Genomic DNA, 22,456 nt, shown 5'->3' on the forward strand with positions numbered 1-22,456 from the left:
TATTCTCTTGATTGCGCCATCTTATTGTATGTCCAGTAGATTTGCGTTTGTCAAATGTTTTCCATCTGTTTTTAGTTGGTTAGGTTTTGATTCTTCTAATGGAATTGTTCCTTTTTTTATGTATTGTCAATTTCAGCATTCATCAGAAAAGATGCCCTTCCCCTTGGAACATTCAACAAATATACATGGCATATAACCAGTGTGCTGGAGGTGAAGCAGATCTTCGATACAGCCGAAGTAAGTATTATTTTAAGCTCTGTGTTGGACAGTGTTTACCTGGGCACCTGCTCATATGAAATATAGGCCTAAGACTAGCCTTACAGGACAATTGGTCCCCTTCTCTCCCTCTTTTACTCTGTTCCAAATACCAGTAGATTCTATGGGGACGTATGGGAGGACTAAAGAGATTGCTGGTCTTGAGATCTAACAAAGAAAGCTTTCCCCTACTGTAAGGAAATGGCTCCTTGTTGCAGTTACCCCCCACTTTTTGCCCGATATTGATGCTGACTTCACTGAAGTGTGCTGGGACCCTGCTAACCAGGCCCCAGCACCAGTGTTTTCACCTAAAATGTACCATTGTTTCCACAATTGGCACACCCCTGGCACACAGATAAGTCCCTTGTAAAAGGTACCGGTGGTACCAAGGGCCCTGTGACCAGGGAAGGTCCCTAAGGGCTGCAGCATATGTCGTGCCACCCGAAGGGACCCCTCACCTAACACATGCACACTGCCATTGCTGATTGTGTGTGTTGGTGGGGAGAAAAAGGCAAAGTCGATATGGCATCCCCCTCAGGATGCCATGCACACAAAATGCTGCCTGTGGCATAGGTAAGTCACCCCTCTAGCAGGCCTTACAGCACTAAGGCAGGGTGCACTTTATACCCCAGGTGAGGGCATAGCTGCATGAGCAATATGCCCCTACAGTGTCTAAGTCTATTCTTAGACATTGTAAGTACAGTTTTAGCCATATTAAGTATATAGTCTGGGAGTTTGTCAAAAACTAACTCCACAGCTCCATAATGGCTACACTGAATACTGTGGGAAGTTTGGTATCAAACTTCTCAGAATAATAAACCCACACTGATGCCAGTGTTGGATTTATTAAAAAATGCACACAGAGGGCATCTTAGAGATGCCCCCTGTATTTTACCCAATTGTTCAGTGCAGGACTGACTGGTCTGTGCCAGCCTGGTGCTGAGAGAAACGAGTTTCTGACCCCATGTGGTGAGGGCCTTTGTGCTCTGAGGCCAGAAACAAAAGCCTGCACTGGGTGGAGATGCTTCACACCTCCCCCCTGCAGGAACTGTAACACCTAGCAGTGAGCCTCAAAGGCTCAGGCTTCATGTTACAATGCCCTGGGGCACTCCAGCTAGTGGAGATGCCTGCCTCCTGGACACAGCCCCCACTTTTGGCGGCAAGTCCAGGGGAGATAATGAGAAAAACAAGGAGTCACCACCCACCAGTCAGGACAGCCCCTAACGTGTCCTGAGCTGAGGTGACCCCTGCCTTTAGAAATCCTCCATCTTGATTTTGGAAGATTCCCCCAATAGGATTAGGGATGTGCCCCCCTCCCCTCAGGGAGGAGGCACAAGGAGGGTGTAGCCACCCTCAAGGACAGTAGCCATTGGCTACTGCCCTCCCAGACCTAAACACACCCCTAAATTCAGTATTTAGGGGCTCCCCAGATCCCAGGAAATCTGATTCCTGCACCCTAAAGAAGAAGGACTGCTGACCTGAAGCCCTGCAGTGAAGACTGAGACTACAACTGATATGGCCCCAGCCCCACCAGCCTTTCTCCCTACTTCGTAGAAAACTGCAACAGCGACGCATCCAATAGGGCCCAGCGACCTCTGAAACCTCAGAGGACTACCCTGCATCTAAAGGACCAAGCAGCTCCCGAGAACAGCGGCCCTGTTCAACAAGCTGCAACTTTCTGCAACAAAGAAGCAACTTCTAAAGACCACACGTTTCCCGCTGGAAGCGTGAGACTTTCCACTCTGCACCCAACACCCCCGGCTCGACCTGCGGAAAACTAACACTACAGGGAGGCCTCCCCGGCGACTGCAAGCCTGTGAGTAGCCAGAGACGACCCCCCTGAGCCCCCACAGCGACGCCTGCAGAGGAAATCCAGAGGCTCCCCCTGACCGCAACTGCCTGTAACAAGGAACCCGATGCCTGGAACCAGCACTGCACCCGCAGCCCCCAGGACCTGAAGGAACCGAACTTCAGTGCAGGGGCGACCCTCTGCCTAGCCCAGGTGGTGACTACCCCGATGAGCCCCCCCCTCCCTGAGCCTGCCTGCATCGTTGAAGAGACCCCCGGGTCTCCCCATTGATTCCTATCAGAAACACAATGCCTGTTTGCAGTCTGCACCCGGCCGCCCCTGTGCCGCTGAGGGTGTACTTTCTGTGCCTGCTTGTGTTCCCCCCCGGTGCCCTACAAAACCCCCCTGGTCTGCCCTTCAAGGACACGGGTACTTACCTGCTGGCAGACTGGAACCGGGGCACCCCTATTTCCATTGAAGCCTGTGTTTTGGGCACCACTTTGACCTCTGCACCTGACCGGCCCCGAGCTGCTGGAGTGGTAACTTTGGGGTTGCCTTGAACCCCCAATGGTGGGCTACCTTGGACCCAACTTGGAACCCTGTAAGTGTTTTACTTACCTGTGAACTTAACATTTACTTACCTCCCCCAGGAACTGTTGATTTTTGCACTGTGTCCACTTTTAAAATAGCTTATTGCCATTTTTGTCAAAACTGTACATGCTATTGTGATTATTCAAAGTTCCTAGAATACCTGAGTGAAATACCTTTCATTTTAAGTATTACTTGTAAATCTTGAACCTCTGGTTCTTAAAATAAACTAAGAAAATATATGTTCGATGGCATCTGTCGCTGTAGATACGCATGTTTTGCATAGCTCGCCATCTGGTGTTGGGCCGGAGTGTTACAAGTTGTTTTTCTTCGAAGAAGTCTTTCGAGTCACGGGACCGAGTGACTCCTCCTTTTGTCTCCATTGCGCATGGGCGTCGACTCCATCTTCAATTGTTTTTTTTCCGCCATCGGGTTCGGACGTGTTCCTGTCGCTCCGAGTTTCGGAACGGAAAGATAGCTAATTTCGGAAGATTTTCGTCGGTATTGTTGCGTTCGGGATCGGCGTAGTTAGATTCAACACCGCGTCTAAGATCGAAGAGCTCCGGTGCCCTTTGGGGTAATTTTTTCGATCCCCCGTCGGGGCCTGGTCGGCCCGACCGCGTGCAGAAGAACGCCGATGGAACGGACCCCGTTCCGTTTCTGTCCCAAATGCCACAATAAATACCCCTATACAGACCAACACTTGGTCTGCAACCTGTGCTGTCACCTGAGCACAGTGAAGACACCTGCGAGGCCTGTCGTGCGTTCCGGTCCCGAAAAACACTCCGAGACCGTCGAGCCAGAAGACTTCAGATGGCGTCCGCGCCGACAGCCCACCGGGAGTTCGAGGAACAAGAGGAGGAGGGAACCTTTTCGATCCAAGAATCGGACTCCGAAGGATTCGACGATACACAAACCGTGAGTAAGACATCGAAAACCACTCAGAAGAAGATTTACACGGCCCAGGGGACGCCACTGCCACCAGACCATGGCTCGACCCATAAATTCGGTGACCGACCGTCGGCACTGAAAAAGGCCCAAACAGTGCCGAGATCGTCCGACTCCGGTCGAGACACCGGCACGCAGCCTTCTCGGGACCGAGAAAGTGCTGGAGACAAGCATCGACACCAAGATACCGGTGTAGACACGGCTCGACGCCGAGACAGCGGCACCGAAGAAGATCGACGCCGAGAGGTTTCGGCCCCGAAAAAGAAAAAAGTCACCTCGGAGCCGAAAAAAGATGCAGACAGGGTTTCGGTGCCAAAACAAACTGCAACCGACCCAGTTTCAGGCTCTTATACAGAAGAGCACTCGCTAACCTCCCAAATGCAAAAGCATAGGTTTGAGGAAGAGCTACACTCAACTGATGTAGACCATACGCAAAAGCGTATTTTCATACAGCAGGGGACAGGAAAAATAAGCACCCTTCCCCCTATTAGAAGAAAGAGAAGATTGGAGTTCCAAACTGAACAAACACCACAAACAAAAGTGGTGAAAAAAGTTACCCCACCACCCTCTCCTCCACCTGTGATTAACGTCTCACCAGCACAAACTCCATCACATTCCCCAGCTCACACCACCATGAGCCAGGGTGACCAAGATCAAGACGCATGGGACTTATACGACGCCCCAGTGTCAGATAACAGTCCGGAGGCATACCCTACGAAGCCATCTCCACCAGAGGACAGCACTGCGTATTCTCAAGTGGTGGCTAGAGCAGCACAATTTCACAATGTAAGCCTCCACTCAGAACAGGTCGAGGATGACTTTTTATTCAACACACACTCCTCCACCCACAGCTCCTACCAAAGCCTGCCTATGCTCCCTGGTATGCTCCGGCACGCAAAAGAAATCTTTAAGGAGCCGGTCAAAAGTAGGGCAATCACACCAAGAGTGGAAAAAAAGTATAAGGCGCCTCCTACAGACCCGGCTTTCATCACTACACAGCTGCCACCAGACTCTGTCGTTGTAGGAGCAGCTAGGAAAAGGGCTAACTCCCACACATCTGGAGATGCACCACCCCCAGATAAAGAAAGCCGCAAGTTCGATGCAGCTGGTAAGAGAGTCGCAGCACAAGCTGCAAACCAGTGGCGCATCGCTAACTCCCAGGCACTACTTGCGCGCTATGACAGAGCCCATTGGGATGAGATGCAACATCTCATTGACCATCTGCCCAAGGACCTACAAAATAGGGCAAAACAAGTGGTTGAGGAGGGACGGACCATTTCCAACAACCAAATCCGCTCCTCCATGGACGCTGCAGATACAGCTGCACGGACAATTAATACATCTGTAACTATCAGAAGGCAAGCATGGCTCCGAACGTCTGGATTTAAACCAGAGATTCAGCAAGCAGTTCTCAATATGCCTTTTAACGAAAAAGAACTGTTCGGTCCAGAAGTGGACACAGCGATTGAGAAACTCAAAAAAGACACGGACACTGCTAAAGCCATGGGCGCACTCTACTCCCCGCAGAGCAGAGGGAATTACAGCACATTCGTAAAACACCCTTTAGAGGGGGGTTTCGGGGTCAGAGCACACAAGCCAGCACCTCACAGGCAACACCGTCCAGTTACCAGGGACAGTACAGAGGAGGTTTTCGGGGACAATATAGAGGAGGGCAATTCCCTAGGAATAGAGGAAAATTTCAAAGCCCCAAAACCCCTACTACTAAGCAGTGACTCACATGTCACTCACCCCCTCCACACAACACCAGTGGGGGGAAGAATAAGTCATTATTACAAAGCATGGGAGGAAATCACTACAGACACTTGGGTTCTAGCAATTATCCAACATGGTTATTGCATAGAATTTCTACAATTCCCTCCAAACATACCACCAAAAGCACAAAATTTGACAAAACATCATTCCAATCTCCTGGAGATAGAAGTGCAGGCACTATTGCAAAAGAATGCAATCGAATTAGTGCCAAACACACAAATAAACACAGGAGTTTACTCACTGTACTTTCTGATACCAAAGAAGGACAAAATGCTGAGACCAATCCTAGACCTCAGAATAGTGAACACATTCATCAAATCAGACCACTTTCACATGGTCACACTACAAGAAGTATTACCATTGCTAAAACTACACGACTACATGACAACTTTAGACCTCAAGGACGCGTATTTCCATATACCAATACACCCATCGCACAGGAAATACCTAAGGTTTGTATTCAAAGGAATACATTACCAATTCAAGGTACTGCCTTTCGGATTAACAACCGCACCAAGAGTCTTTACCAAATGTCTAGCGGTAGTCGCTGCACACATCAGAAGGCAGCAAATACATGTGTTCCCATATCTAGACGACTGGCTAATCAAGGCCCATTCGTTAATAGAGTGCTCAAATCACACAAATCAGATCATACAAACCCTCTTCAAACTAGGGTTCACCGTCAACTTCACGAAATCCAACATTCTGCCGTGCAAGGTACAACAATACCTAGGAGCCATAATAGACACAACAAAAGGAGTAGCCACTCCAAGTCCCCAAAGAATTCAAAATTTCAACACCATCATACAACGCATGTATCCAACACAAAAGATACAAGCAAAGATGATATTACAACTCCTAGGCATGATGTCCTCATGCATAGCCATTGTCCCAAACGCAAGACTGCACATGAGGCCCTTACAACAGTGCCTAGCATCACAGTGGTCTCAAGCACAGGGTCATCTTCTAGATCTGGTGTTAATAGACCGCCAAACTTACCTCTCGCTTCTGTGGTGGAACAACATAAATTTAAACAAAGGGCGGCCTTTCCAAGACCCAGTGCCACAATACGTAATAACAACAGATGCTTCCATGACAGGGTGGGGAGCACACCTCGATCAACACAGCATACAAGGACAATGGAACGTACATCAAACAAAACTGCATATAAATCACCTAGAACTTCTAGCAGTTTTTCAAGCACTAAAAGCTTTCCAACCAATAATAGTTCACAAATACATTCTCGTCAAGACAGACAACATGACAACAATGTATTATCTAAACAAGCAAGGGGGGACGCACTCCACGCAGTTAAGCCTGCTAGCACAAAAAATTTGGCGTTGGGCAATTCACAACCAAATTCGCCTAATAGCACAATTTATACCAGGGATCCAAAATCAACTCGCAGACAATCTCTCTCGAGATCACCAACAGGTCCACGAATGGGAAATTCACCCCCAAATTCTGAACACCTATTTCAAACTCTGGGGAACACCTCAAATAGACTTGTTTGCAACGAAGGAGAACGCAAAATGCCAAAACTTCGCATCCAGATACCCACACAAACAGTCCCAAGGCAATGCCCTATGGATGAACTGGTCAGGGATATTTGCTTACGCTTTTCCTCCTCTCCCTCTCCTTCCTTACCTGGTAAACAAACTCAGTCAAAACAAACTCAAACTCATATTAATAGCACCAACTTGGGCAAGGCAACCCTGGTACACAACGCTGCTAGACCTATCAGTAGTACCCTACATCAAATTGCCCAACAGGCCAGATCTGTTGACACAACACAACCAAAAGATCAGACACCCAGATCCAGCATCGCTGAATCTAGCAATCTGGCTCCTGAAATCCTAGAATTCGGGCACTTACAACTTACCCAAGAATGTATGGAAGTCATAAAGCAAGCCAGAAGGCCATCACCAGGCACTGCTATGCAAGTAAATGGAAGAGGTTTGTTTGCTACTGCCATATTAATCAAATACAACCATTACACATAACTCCAGAACATGTAGTGGGTTACTTGCTTCACTTACAAAAATCTAACCTGCCTTTCTCTTCCATTAAAATACACCTTGCAGAAATATCTGCATACCTGCAGAGTACCTATTCAACTTCCCTATATAAGATACCAGTCATTAAAGCATTCATGGAGGGCCTTAGGAGAATTATACCACCAAGAACACCACCTGTTCCTTCATGGAACCTAAATGTTGTCCTAACTAGACTTATGGGTCCACCTTTTGAACCCATGCACTCCTGCGAAATACAGTTCCTAACCTGGAAGGTTGCATTTCTCATCGCCATTACTTCCCTAAGAAGAGTAAGCGAGATTCAGGCGTTTACAATACAAGAACCTTTTATACAACTACACAAGAATAAGGTCGTCCTAAGGACTAATCCTAAATTTTTGCCAAAGGTTATTTCACCGTTCCATCTAAATCAAATGGTGGAACTTCCAGTGTTCTTTCCACAGCCAGATACCATAGCTGAAAGGGCACTACATACATTAGATGTCAAAAGAGCATTAATGTATTACATTGACAGAACAAAGAACATCAGAAAGACTAAACAACTATTTATTGCATTTCAAAAACCTCATGCAGGAAACCCAATATCAAAACAAGGTATAGCCAGATGGATAGTTAAATGCATCCAAATCTGCTACCTTAAAGCTAAACGACAGCTGCCCATTACACCAAGGGCACACTCAACCAGAAAGAAAGGTGCTACCATGGCCTTTCTAGGAAACATCCCAATGCAAGAAATATGTAAGGCAGCCACATGGTCTACGCCTCACACATTCACCAAGCACTACTGTGTAGACGTGTTATCCGCACAACAAGCCACAGTAGGTCAAGCCGTATTAAGAACATTATTTCAAACTACTTCCACTCCTACAGGCTGAGCCACCGCTTTTGGGGAGATAACTGCTTACTAGTCTATGCAAAACATGCGTATCTACAGCGACAGATGCCATCGAACTGAAAATGTCACTTACCCAGTGTACATCTGTTCGTGGCATCAGTCTCTGTAGATTCGCATGTGCCCACCCGCCTCCCCGGGAGCCTGTAGCAGTTTGGAAGTTACCTTCAACTATTTGTATATGTATCATCTCAACCTTAAATAGGTACATAATTAGTCACTCCATTGCATGGGCACTATTACTACAATTCAACTCCTACCTCACCCTCTGCGGGGAAAAACAATCGAAGATGGAGTCGACGCCCATGCGCAATGGAGACAAAAGGAGGAGTCACTCGGTCCCGTGACTCGAAAGTCTTCTTCGAAGAAAAACAACTTGTAACACTCCGGCCCAACACCAGATGGCGAGCTATGCAAAACATGCGAATCTACAGCGACTGATGCCACGAACAGATGTACACTGGGTAAGTGACATTTTCATTTTCTATATAAAAACCTATTGGCCTGGAGTAAGTCTTTGAGTGTGTGTTCCTCATTTATTGCCTGTGTGTGTACAACAAATGCTTAACACTACCCTCTGATAAGCCTACTGCTCGACCACACTACCACAAAATACAGATTTAGAATTCTCTTTTTGCCACTATCTTACCTCTAAGGGGAACCCTTGGACTCTGTGCACACTATTTCTTACTTTGAAATAGTATATACAGAGCCAACTTTCTACACCTACAAAGACTGAGTAGGTAGACCACAAGTCTACAAGGATCTACTACTTATAACACACCTCTACAAGGGTTGCAATCTAGAACGTCAGACAGCATGTCTTGTTGGCAACACATATAGGCTTGTGCTGTACCCAGTAGATCACACATTGCGCTTATGCTCTTGGATCTTGTAGACCTCTTCTTCATCTGGTAGATAATTGCCCATGTGTGCTTCAGCTAGTAGATCCTTGTTGACTAGAACTTTAGCTGCTAGATCTTTGTAGACTAATGCTTTTGGTGTTAGATACTCAGACTCTCTTGTTCGCTGCCAGATCATTGTTGATGGTGTGGAAGTAAGGTATCTATGCAGTGTGCCAATAGAGGGGCACATTCTGCATATAGTACAGAAAACCCTTAGTGGTAGAGACTAAAAATAACCGTAAATGCTCTGTGTAGGAAAGTGACCCTTTTGGCATGGGTACCCCCTCTTTTTGGCTGATGTTGATGCTGACTTGACTGTGTGTGGGGATCCTCCTAACCAGGCCCAAGCACCAGTGTTCTTTCCTAAACTGCACCCTTGTTTACACAATTGGCAACAGCTAAGTCCCTTGTAAAAGGTACCAGTGGTGCCAAGGATTCTGTGGCCAGGGAGTGCTCCTAAGGGCTGCAGCATGTATTATGCTACTCTAAGGGTCCCCTCACCAAACACATGCATACTGCTTTTGCAGCTTGTGTGTGCTGTTGGGGAGAAAAAGGCAAAGTCGACATGACATCCGTCTCTGGGTGCCATGCCTACCAACCACTGCCTGTGGCATAGGTAAGTCACCCTTCTAGCAGGCCTTACAGCCATAAGGCACGGTGCACTATACCCCAGATGAGGGCATAGCTGCATGAGAAAAATGCCCTTACAGTGTCTAAGTCCATTCTTATGCATTGTACATGCAGGGTAGCCATATTAAGTACATGGGCTGGGAGTTTGTTATTAGGAACTCCCCAGCTCCATGATGGCTTCACTGAAGACTGGGAAGTTTGGTATCAAACTTCTCAGCACAATAAACCAACACTGATGCAAGGGTTGGATTTATTAAGTGCACACAGAGGGCATCTTGGAGGTGGCCTCTGTGTATTTTATCCAACCCTCTAGTGTAGGGCTGACCGGTCTGTGCCAGCCTGCTACTAATATACAAGTTTCTGACCCCATGGTGTGAGCCTTTGTGCTCTCTGGGTTCAGTAACAAAGCCTGCTCTGGGTGGAAATGCTTCACAACCCCACCCCCCTTTGCAGGAGATGCAACACTTGGCATTGAGCCTCAAAGGCTCAGGCCTCCTGTTATAGTGCCCCAGGGCACTCCAGCTCTTGGAGGTCCCCTCCTCCCGGACCACGCCTCACTATTGGCAGCATTGGTCCAGTGGGAAAATTAGTAAAAGCAAGGAGGAGTGACCACTTCAGCCAGCTCCACCGCTAAGGTGTCCAGAGCTGAAGGGATCCCCTCCTTGAGGAATCCTCTATTTTGATTTGGAGAAGAGAGACTAATATGGATAGGAATGTGCCCCCCTTCCCAAAGAGAGTGGGCACAGGAAGGGTGTAGCCACCCTCGGGGACAGTAGCCATTGGCGAATGTCCTCTGACCCTTGTAACACCCCTAAAACTAGTATTTAGGGGCACCCCTAAACCTTGCTCTTCATATTTCTGGCGACATCAAGAAGGACTGAAGAGCTGACCTAAGCAGTGAAGAGCCCAGATGACAACTGACTTGGCCCCAGCTCTATAGGCCTTTCTGCAGCTTCAAAGACTCCTGCTGCAAAAAGGCGACGAACCCTGGAGGAGCAGTGACCTCTACAAAACCCCAGAAGACTGCCTGCCCACCAGAGGACTAAGAACTCACGAGGGCAGCGGCCTGTCCACCCAAGAAACTTCCAAGAAGGACACCAGAACCGCCCTGGATCTGTAAACTCTGGCCTCTCTGCATCCGACGCCCACAGCCCTGTCCAGGTGGCCCACGGGTCCAGAGAAGGTCTCCAGGCGATTCTGACCTGGAGCCACACTGGGTTGACTCCTCCTGGACAACGCCTTCAGCCTAAATCCGGAGGACCCCCTGACCGAGACTGATTCTGACAAAGATAACTGATGCTCAAAGGTACCCTGCACTTGCAACAAAGATCTTTTGGTTCTAGTAATAAAGTAACAATATATTTGTGCTATATAAAATAATTGGCCTGAGTTGGTCATTGAGGGTGTGCCTTATTTCTTGACTGTGTATGAACAAAAAATGCTTTGCACTACCCTCTAATAAGCTTAACTGCTCGACCGCTGTAAGGAAATGCCTCCTTGGCATGGTTGCCCCCTGACTTTTTGCCTTTGCTGATGCTATGTTTACAATTGAAAGTGTGCTGAGGCCTGCTAACCAGGCCCCAGCACCAGTGTTCTTTCCCTAACCTGTACTTTTGTATCCACAATTGGCAGACCCTGGCATCCAGATAAGTCCCTTGTAACTGGTACTTCTAGTACCAAGGGCCCTGATGCCAAGGAAGGTCTCTAAGGGCTGCAGCATGTCTTATGCCACCCTGGAGACCTCTCACTCAGCACAGACACACTGCTTGCCAGCTTGTGTGTGCTAGTGAGGACAAAACGAGTAAGTCGACATGGCACTCCCCTCAGGGTGCCATGCCAGCCTCTCACTGCCTATGCAGTATAGGTAAGACACCCCTCTAGCAGGCCTTACAGCCCTAAGGCAGGGTGCACTATACCATAGGTGAGGGTACCAGTGCATGAGCATGGTACCCCTACAGTGTCTAAACAAAACCTTAGACATTGTAAGTGCAGGGTAGCCATAAGAGTATATGGTCTGGGAGTTTGTCAAACACGAACTCCACAGCACCATAATGGCTACACTGAAAACTGGGAAGTTTGGTATCAAACTTCTCAGCACAATAAATGCACACTGATGCCAGTGTGCATTTTATTGTAAAATACACCACAGAGGGCACCTTAGAGGTGCCCCCTGAAACTTAACCGACTATCTGTGTAGGCTGACTAGTTTTAGCAGCCTGCCACAAACCGAGACATGTTGCTGGCCCCATGGGGAGAGTGCCTTTGTCACTCTGAGGCCAGTAACAAAGCCTGCACTGGGTGGAGATGCTAACACCTCTCCCAGGCAGGAATTGTCACACCTGGCGGTGAGCCTCAAAGGCTCACCTCCTTTGTGCCAACCCAGCAGGACACTCCAGCTAGTGGAGTTGCCCGCCCCCTCCGACCAGGCCCCACTTTTGGCGGCAAGGCCGGAGAAAATAATGAGAAAAACAAGGAGGAGTCACTGGCCAGTCAGGACAGCCCCTAAGGTGTCCTGAGCTGAGGTGACTCTGACTTTTAGAAATCCTCCATCTTGCAGATGGAGGATTCCCCCAATAGGGTTAGGATTGTGACCCCCTCCCCTTGGGAGGAGGCACAAAGAGGGTGTACCCACCCTCAGGGCTAGTAGCCATTGGCTACTAACCCCCCAGACCTAAACACGCCCTTAAATTTAGTATTTAAGGGCTCCCCTGAACCCTAGAAAATTAGATTCCTGCAACTACAAGAAGAAGGACTGCCTAGCTGAAAACCCCTGCAGCGGAAGACCAGAAGACGACAACTGCCTTGGCTCCAGAAACTCACCGGCCTGTCTCCTGCCTTCCAAAGATCCTGCTCCAGCGACGCCTTCCAAAGGGACCAGCGACCTCGACATCCTCTGAGGACTGCCCCTGCTTCGAAAAGACAAGAAACTCCCGAGGACAGCGGACCTGCTCCAAGAAAAGCTGCAACTTTGTTTCCAGCAGCTCCAAAGAACCCTGCAAGCTCCCCGCAAGAAGCGTGAGACTTGCAACACTGCACCCGGCGACCCCGACTCGGCTGGTGGCGATCCAACACCTCAGGAGGGACCCCAGGACTACTCTAAGACTGTGAGTACAAAAACCTGTCCCCCCTGAGCCCCCACAGCGCCGCCTGCAGAGGGAATCCCGAGGCTTCCCCTGACCGCGACTCTTTGAACCTAAAGTCCCGACACCTGGGAGAGACCCTGCACCCGCAGCCCCCAGGACCTGAAGGACCGGACTTTCACTGGAGGAGTGACCCCCAGGAGTCCCTCTCCCTTGACCAAGTGGAGGTTTCCCCGAGGAACCCCCCCCTTGCCTGCCTGCAGCGCTAAAGAGATTCCGAGATCTCTCCTAGACTAACATTGAAAACCCGACGCTTGTTTCTACACTGCACCCGGCCGCCCCCGCGCTGCTGAGGGTGAAATTTCTGTGTGGACTTGTGTCCCCCCCGGTGCCCTACAAAACCCCCCTGGTCTGCCCTCCGAAGACGCGGGTACTTACCTGCAAGCAGACCGGAACCGGGGCACCCCCTTCTCTCCATTCTAGCCTATGTGTTTTGGGCACCACTTTGAACTCTGCACCTGACCGGCCCTGAGCTGCTGGTGTGGTGACTTTGGGGTTGCTCTGAACCCCCAACGGTGGGCTACCTTGGACCAAGAACTGAACCCTGTAAGTGTCCTACTTACCTGGTAAAACTAACAAAAACTTACCTCCCCCAGGAACCGTGAAAATTGCACTAAGTGTCCACTTTTAAAACAGCTATTTGTCAATAACTTGTAAAGTATACATGCAATTTTTATGATTTGAAGTTCCTAAAGTACTTACCTGCAATACCTTTCGAATGAGATATTACATGTAGAATTTGAACCTGTGGTTCTTAAAATAAACTAAGAAAAGATATTTTTCTATATAAAAACCTATTGGCTGGATTTGTCTCTGAGTGTGTGTACCTCATTTATTGTCTTGTGTATGTACAACAAATGCTTAACACTACTCCTTGGATAAGCCTACTGCTCGACCACACTACCACAAAATAGAGCATTAGTATTATCTATTTTTACCACTATTTTACCTCTAAGGGGAACCCTTGGACTCTGTGCATGCTATTCCTTACTTTGAAATAGCACATACAGAGCCAACTTCCTACAACCGCATTACCACAAAAGAGAGCATTAGTATTATCTAATTTAGTCTCTGGGGAAACCACTGGCCTCATACTTAAAAAGGAACTCAAGACCAAAGTAGAAAAATAACATATATATATATTTATGTGTATATATGTTCGATGGCATGTGTAGCTGCAGATACGCATGTTTTTGCATAAGTCCGCCATCTAGTGTTGGGCTCGGAGTGTTACAAGTTGTTTTTCTTTGAAACTTTCAAGTCACGAGATCGAGTAACTCCTCAGCTCAGTGATAGTGCACATGGGCACTGTAAGGAAATGCCTCCTTGGCATGGTTACCCCCTGACTTTTATGTTTTGAAAGTGTGCTGAGGCCTGCTAACCAGGCCCCAGCACCAGTGTTCTTTCCCTAAAACTGTACCTTTGTTCCACAGTTGGCACACCCTGGCATCCAAGTAAGTCCCTTGTAACTGGTACCCCTGGTACCAAGGGCCCTGATGCCAGGGAAGGTCTCTAAGGGCTGCAGCATGTTTTATGCCACCCTGGGGACCCCTCACTCATCACAGACACACTGCTTGCCAGCTTGTGTGTAATGGTGGGGATAAAAAGACTAAGTCGACATGGCACTCCCCTCAGGGTGCCATGCCAACCTCACACTGCCTATGGCATAGATAAGTCACCCCTCTAGCAGGCCTTACAGCCCTAAGGCAGGGTGCACTATACCACTATGCCCCTACAGTGTCTAAGCAAAACCTTGGACATTGTAAGTGCAGGGTAGCCATAAGAGTATATGGTCTGGGAGTCTGTCATACACGAACTCCACAGCATCATAATGGCTACACTGAAAACTGGGAAGTTTGGTATCAGCACAATAAATGCACACTGATGCTAGTGTACATTTTATTGTGAAATACACCCCAGAGGGCATCTTAGAGATGCCCCCTGAAAACATACCCGACTTCCAGTGTATGCTGACTAGTTTTACCAGCCTGCCACACACCAGACATGTTCCTGGCCGCATGGGGATTGTGCCTTTGTCACTCTGTGGCTAGTAACAAAACCTGTACTGGGTGGAAGTGCTTCTCACCTCCCCCTGCAGGAACTGTAACACCTGGCGGTGAGCCTCAAAGGCTCACCCCCTTTGTTACAGCGCCCCAGGTCACTCCAGCTAGTGGAGATGCCCGCCCCCTCCGGCCTCGGCCCCACTTTTGGTGGCAAGGCCGGAGGAGATAATGAGAAAAACAAGTAGGAGTCACTGACCAGTCAGGACAACCCCTAAGGTGTCCTGAGCTGAGGTGACTCTGACTTTTGGGAGGAGGCACAAAGAGGGTATAGCCACCCTCAGGGCTAGTAGCCATTGGCTACTAACCCCCCATACCTAAACACACCCCTAAATTGAGTATATAGGGTCTCCCAGAACCTAGCAAGATAGATTCCTGCAACCTGAAGACGAAGGACTGCTGACCTGAAAGCCCTGCAGAGAAGACGGAGACACCAACTGCTTTGGCCCCAGCCCTACCGGCCTGTCTCCCCACTTCATGAAAAACTGCAACAGCGACGTGTTCCCTAGGGTCCAGCGACCTCTGAAGCCTCAGAGGCCTACCCTGCATTTAAAAGGACCAAGAACTCCTGAGGACAGCGGCTCTGCTCCAAAGAAGAAACAACTTAGCAACAAAGAAACATTAAAAGGACTCCACATTGTAGGAGGCTGGCCTGGCTTGTAGTGGGTACCAAGGGGTACTTACACTCTGTACCAGGTCCAGTTATCCTTTATTAGTGTAGAAGAGGTGTTTCTAGCAGCTTAGGCTGATAGGAGGTAGCTATAGCAGAGCAGCTTAGGCTGAACTAGGAGACATGCAAAGCTCCTACTATACCACTGGTGTCACATGCACAATATCATAAGAAAACACAATACACAGATATACTAAAAATAAAGGTACTTTATGTTCGATGGCATCTGTCGCTGTAGATACGCATGTTCTGCAATAGCTCGCCATCTGGTGTTGGGCCGGAGTGTTACGAGTTGTTTTTCTTCGAAGAAGTCTTTCGAGTCACGGGACCGAGTGACTCCTCCTTTTGTCTCCATTGCGCATGGGCGTCGACTCCATCCTCGATTGTTTTTTTTCCGCCATCGGGTTCGGACGTGTTCCTGTCGCTCCGAGTTTCGGAACAGAAAAAATAGTTAATTTCGGAAGATTTTCGTCGGTATTGTTGCGTTCGGGATCGGCATACTTACATTCAACACCGCATCGAAGATCGAAGAGCTCCGGTGCCCTTCGGGGTAATTTTTCGATCCTCCGTCGGGGCCTGGTCGGCCCGACCGCGTGCTGAAGAACGCCGATGGAACGGACCCCGTTCCGTTTCTGCCCCAAATGCCACAATAAATACCCCTACACAGACCAACACTTGGTCTGCAACCTGTGCCTGTCACCTGAACACAGCGAAGACACCTGCGAGGCCTGTCGTGCGTTCCGGTCCCGAAAAACACTCCGAGACCGTCGAGCCAGAAGACTTCAAATGGCGTCCGCACCGACAGCCCGACGGGAGTTCGAGGAACAGGAAGAGGAAGGTACCTTCTCGATCCAAGACTCAGACTCCGAAGGATTCGACGATACACAAACCGTGAGTAAGACGTCGAAAACCACACAAAGAAACATTTACAAGGCCCAGGGGACGCCACTGCCACCAGGCCATGGCTCAACCCATAAAATCGGTGACCGACCGTCGGCACCGAAAAAGGCCCAAACAGTGCCGAGATCGTCCGACTCCGGTCGAGACACCGGCACGCAGCCTTCTCGGGACCGAGAAAGTGCTGGAGACAAGCCTCGACACCGAGATGCCGGTGTGGACACGGCTCGACGCCGAGACAGCGGCACCGAAACAGATCGACGCCGAGAGGTTTCGGCCCCGAAAAGGAAAAAAGTCACCTCGGAGCCGAAAAAACACGCAGACACAGTTTCGACGCCGAAACAAACTGCAAGCGACCCAGCTTCAGGCTCTTATACAGAAGAGCACTCGCTAACCTCCCAAATGCAGAAGCATAGGTTTGAGGAAGAGCTACAAGCAACTGATGCGGACCATACGCAAAAGCGTATCTTCATTCAGCAGGGGACAGGAAAAATAAGCACCCTTCCCCCCATTAGGAGAAAGAGAAGGTTGGAGTTCCAGACGGAACAAGCACCACAACCAAAAGTGGTGAAAAGAGTTACACCACCACCCTCTCCTCCGCCCGTGATTAACGTTTCACCAGCACAAACGCCATCACACTCCCCAGCTCACACCACCATGAGCCAGGGTGACCAAGACCAGGACGCATGGGACCTATACGACGCCCCAGTGTCAGATAACAGCCCAGAGGCATACCCTACAAAACCATCTCCACCAGAAGACAGCACCGCGTACTCTCAGGTGGTGGCTAGAGCAGCACAATTTCACAACGTAAGCCTCCACTCAGAACAGGTCGAGGATGATTTCCTGTTCAACACACTCTCCTCCACCCACAGCTCCTACCAAAGCCTGCCTATGCTCCCTGGTATGCTCCGGCACGCAAAAGACATATTTAAGGACCCGGTCAAAAGTAGGGCAATCACACCAAGGGTGGAAAAAAAGTATAAGCCGCCTCCTACAGACCCGGCTTTCATCACAACACAGCTGCCACCAGACTCTGTTGTTGTAGGAGCAGCTAGGAAAAGGGCCAACTCTCACACATCTGGAGATGCACCACCCCCAGATAAAGAAAGCCGCAAGTTTGATGCAGCTGGTAAAAGAGTCGCAGCACAAGCTGCAAACCAGTGGCGCATCGCGAACTCCCAGGCACTACTTGCGCGCTATGACAGAGCCCACTGGGACGAGATGCAACATCTCATTGAACATCTGCCCAAAGACTTCCAAAATAGGGCAAAACAAGTGGTTGAGGAGGGACAGGCCATCTCCAACAACCAGATCCGCTCCTCCATGGACGCTGCAGATACAGCTGCACGGACAATTAATACATCTGTAACTATCAGAAGGCATGCATGGCTCCGAACGTCTGGATTTAAACCAGAGATTCAACAAGCAGTTCTCAATATGCCTTTTAATGAAAAAGAACTGTTCGGTCCAGAAGTGGACACAGCGATTGAGAAACTCAAAAAAGATACGGACACTGCCAAAGCCATGGGCGCACTCTACTCCCCACAGAGCAGAGGGAATTACAGCTCATTCCGTAAAACGCCCTTTCGAGGGGGGTTTCGGGGTCAAAGCACACAAGCCAGCACCTCACAAGCCACACCGTCCAGTTACCAAGGACAGTATAGAGGAGGTTTTCGGGGACAATATAGAGGAGGGCAATTCCCTAGAAATAGAGGAAGATTCCAAAGCCCCAAAACCCCTACTACTAAACAGTGACTCACATGTCACTCACCCCCTCCACACAACACCAGTGGGGGGACGAATAGGTCATTATTACAGAGCATGGGAGAAAATCACTACAGACACTTGGGTTCTAGCAATTATCCAACATGGTTACTGCATAGAATTTCTACAGTTCCCTCCAAACATACCACCAAAAGCACAAAATTTAACAACACACCATTCCAATCTCCTAGAGATAGAAGTGCAGGCACTATTGCAAAAGAATGCAATCGAATTAGTGCCAAACACACAAATAAACACAGGAGTTTACTCACTGTACTTTCTGATACCAAAGAAGGACAAAACACTGAGACCAATCCTAGACCTCAGAGTAGTCAACACTTTCATCAAATCAGACCACTTCCACATGGTCACACTACAAGAAGTATTGCCATTGCTAAAGCTGCACGACTACATGGCAACTTTAGACCTCAAGGATGCTTATTTCCATATACCAATTCACCCATCGCACAGGAAATACCTAAGGTTTGTATTCAAAGGAATACATTACCAATTCAAGGTACTGCCTTTCGGATTAACAACCGCACCAAGAGTCTTTACCAAATGTCTAGCGGTAGTCGCTGCACACATCAGAAGGCAGCAGATACATGTGTTCCCATATCTAGACGACTGGCTAATCAAGGCCCATTCGTTAATAGAGTGCTCAAATCACACAAATCATATCATACAAACCCTCTTCAAACTAGGGTTCACCGTCAATTTCACAAAATCCAAGATTCGGCCACGCAAGGTACAACAATACCTGGGAGCCATAATAGACACATCAAAAGGAGTAGCCACTCCAAGTCCACAAAGAATTCAAAATTTCAACACCATCATACAACGCATGTATCCAACACAAAAGATACAAGCAAAGATGGTATTACAACTCCTAGGCATGATGTCATCATGCATAGCCATTGTCCCAAACGCAAGACTGCACATGAGGCCCTTACAACAATGCCTAGCATCACAGTGGTCTCAAGCACAGGGTCACCTTCTAGATCTGGTGTTAATAGACCGCCAAACTTACCTCTCGCTTCTGTGGTGGAACAACATAAATTTAAACAAGGGGCGGCCTTTTCAAGACCCAGTGCCACAATACGTAATAACAACAGATGCTTCCATGACAGGGTGGGGAGCACACCTCGATCAACACAGCATACAAGGACAATGGAACGTACATCAAACAAAACTGCATATCAATCACCTAGAACTTCTTGCAGTTTTTCAAGCACTAAAAGCTTTCCAACCAATAATAGTTCACAAATACATTCTCGTCAAAACAGACAACATGACAACAATGTATTATCTAAACAAGCAGGGAGGGACGCACTCCACGCAGTTAAGCATGTTAGCACAAAAAATTTGGCATTGGGCAATTCACAACCAAATTCGCCTAATTGCACAGTTTATACCAGGGATACAAAATCAACTCGCAGACAATCTCTCTCGAGATCACCAACAGGTCCACGAATGGGAAATTCACCCCCAAATACTGAACACTTATTTCAAACTCTGGGGAACACCTCAGATAGACTTGTTTGCGACAAGGGAGAACGCAAAATGCCAAAACTTCGCATCCAGATACCCACACAAACAATCCCAAGGCAATGCCCTATGGATGAACTGGTCAGGGATATTTGCTTACGCTTTTCCTCCTCTCCCTCTCCTTCCTTACCTGGTAAACAAACTCAGTCAAAGCAAACTCAAACTCATATTGATAGCACCAACTTGGGCAAGGCAACCCTGGTACACAACGCTGCTAGACCTATCAGTGGTACCCTGCATCAAATTGCCCAACAGGCCAGATCTGTTGACACAGCACAACCAAAAGATCAGACACCCAGATCCAGCATCGCTGAATCTAGCAATCTGGCTCCTGAAATCCTAGAATTCGGGCACTTACAACTTACCCAAGAATGTATGGAAGTCATAAAACAAGCAAGAAGGCCATCCACCAGGCACTGCTATGCAAGTAAATGGAAGAGGTTTGTTTGCTACTGCCATATTAATCAAATACAACCATTACACACAACTCCAGAACATGTAGTGGGTTACTTGCTTCACTTACAAAAATCTAACCTAGCTTTCTCTTCCATTAAGATTCACCTTGCAGCAATATCTGCATACCTGCAGACTACCTATTCAACTTCCCTATATAAAATACCAGTCATTAAAGCATTCATGGAGGGCCTTAGGAGAATTATACCACCAAGAACACTACCTGTTCCTTCATGGAACCTAAATGTTGTCCTAACTAGACTTATGGGTCCACCTTTTGAACCCATGCACTCCTGCGACATACAGTTCCTAACCTGGAAGGTGGCATTTCTCATCGCCATTACTTCCCTGAGAAGAGTAAGCGAGATTCAGGCGTTTACTATACAGGAACCTTTTATACAACTACACAAAAATAAAGTCGTCCTAAGGACCAATCCTAAATTTTTGCCAAAGGTTATTTCACCGTTCCATCTAAATCAAACAGTGGAACTTCCGGTGTTCTTTCCACAGCCAGATACCGTAGCTGAAAGGGCACTACATACATTAGATGTCAAAAGAGCATTAATGTATTACATTGACAGAACAAAGAACATCAGAAAGACTAAACAACTCTTTATTGCATTTCAAAAACCTCATGCAGGAAACCCAATTTCAAAACAAGGTATAGCCAGATGGATAGTTAAATGCATCCAAATCTGCTACCTTAAAGCTAAACGACAGCTGCCCATTACACCAAGGGCACACTCAACCAGAAAGAAAGGTGCTACCATGGCCTTTCTAGGAAACATCCCAATGCAAGAAATATGTAAGGCAGCCACATGGTCTACGCCTCACACATTCACCAAGCACTACTGTGTAGACGTGTTATCCGCACAACAAGCCACAGTAGGTCAAGCTGTATTAAGGACATTATTTCAGACTACTTCCACTCCTACAGGCTGATCCACCGCTTTTGGGGAAATAACTGCTTACTAGTCTATTGCAGAACATGCGTATCTACAGCGACAGATGCCATCGAACTGAAAATGTCACTTACCCAGTGTACATCTGTTCGTGGCATCAGTCGCAGTAGATTCGCATGTGCCCACCCGCCTCCCCGGGAGCCTGTAGCAGTTTGGAAGTTACCTTCAATTATTTATATATGTATCATCTCAACCTTAAATAAGTGCATACTTAGTCACTCCATTGCATGGGCACTATTACTACAATTCAACTCCTACCTCACCCTCTGCGGGGAAAAACAATCGAGGATGGAGTCGACGCCCATGCGCAATGGAGACAAAAGGAGGAGTCACTCGGTCCCGTGACTCGAAAGACTTCTTCGAAGAAAAACAACTCGTAACACTCCGGCCCAACACCAGATGGCGAGCTATTGCAGAACATGCGAATCTACTGCGACTGATGCCACGAACAGATGTACACTGGGTAAGTGACATTTTCATTTTATGACAATATGCCAAAAGTATCTCAGTGAGTACCCTCAGTATGAGGATGCCAAATATACACAAGATAAATGTACACAATACCAAAAAATGCAGTAATAGCAAAAGGAAGTAATGCAAGCAATGTAAAGTTACAGTAGATTGCAATAGGAGCACATAGGTATAGGGGCAACACAAACCATATACTCCAAAAGTGGAAAGCGAACCACGAATGGACCCCGAACCTATGTGAGCTTGTAGAGAGTCGCTGGGACTGTAAGAAAACAGGGAGGGTTAGAAAAATAGCCCACCCCAAGACCCTGAAAAGTAGGTGTAAAGTGCACCTATAACCCCCAGAGAGCACAGAAGTCGTGATAGGGGGTTTCTGCAAGGAAGACCCACACCAGCAAAGCAACAACAGTGGATTTCCAGACCTGAGTACCTGTGAAACAAGGGGACCAAGTCCAAGAGTCGCGACAATGTCGAGAGTGGGCAGATGCCCAGGAAATGCCAGCTGAGGGTGCAAAGGAGCTGCCACCGGATGGAAGAAGCTTTGGTTTCTGCAAGAACGAAGAGGACTAGGAACTTCCCCTTTGGAGGATGGATGTCCCACGTCGTGAAGAAGCTTGCAGAGGTGTTCCCACGCAGAAAGACCGCAAACAAGCCTTGCTAGCTGCAAGGGTC

General features: G+C 48.1%; 1 protein-coding gene across 1 annotated transcript in view; it reads left to right on the plus strand.

The window, feature by feature from the left end:
- The window catches only part of C11H2orf42 (chromosome 11 C2orf42 homolog), a 318,795-nt gene that overhangs the window by 168,271 nt on the left and 128,068 nt on the right, over positions 1-22,456 (plus strand). Inside the window, exon 6 of the mRNA XM_069214211.1 lies at positions 137-237. Within this exon, the coding sequence (XP_069070312.1) occupies positions 137-237 (101 nt within the window). The remainder of the gene's footprint in view (positions 1-136; positions 238-22,456) is intronic.

Source organism: Pleurodeles waltl, chromosome 11 (genome assembly GCF_031143425.1).
Source record: "Pleurodeles waltl isolate 20211129_DDA chromosome 11, aPleWal1.hap1.20221129, whole genome shotgun sequence".
NCBI lineage: Eukaryota > Metazoa > Chordata > Amphibia > Caudata > Salamandridae > Pleurodeles > Pleurodeles waltl.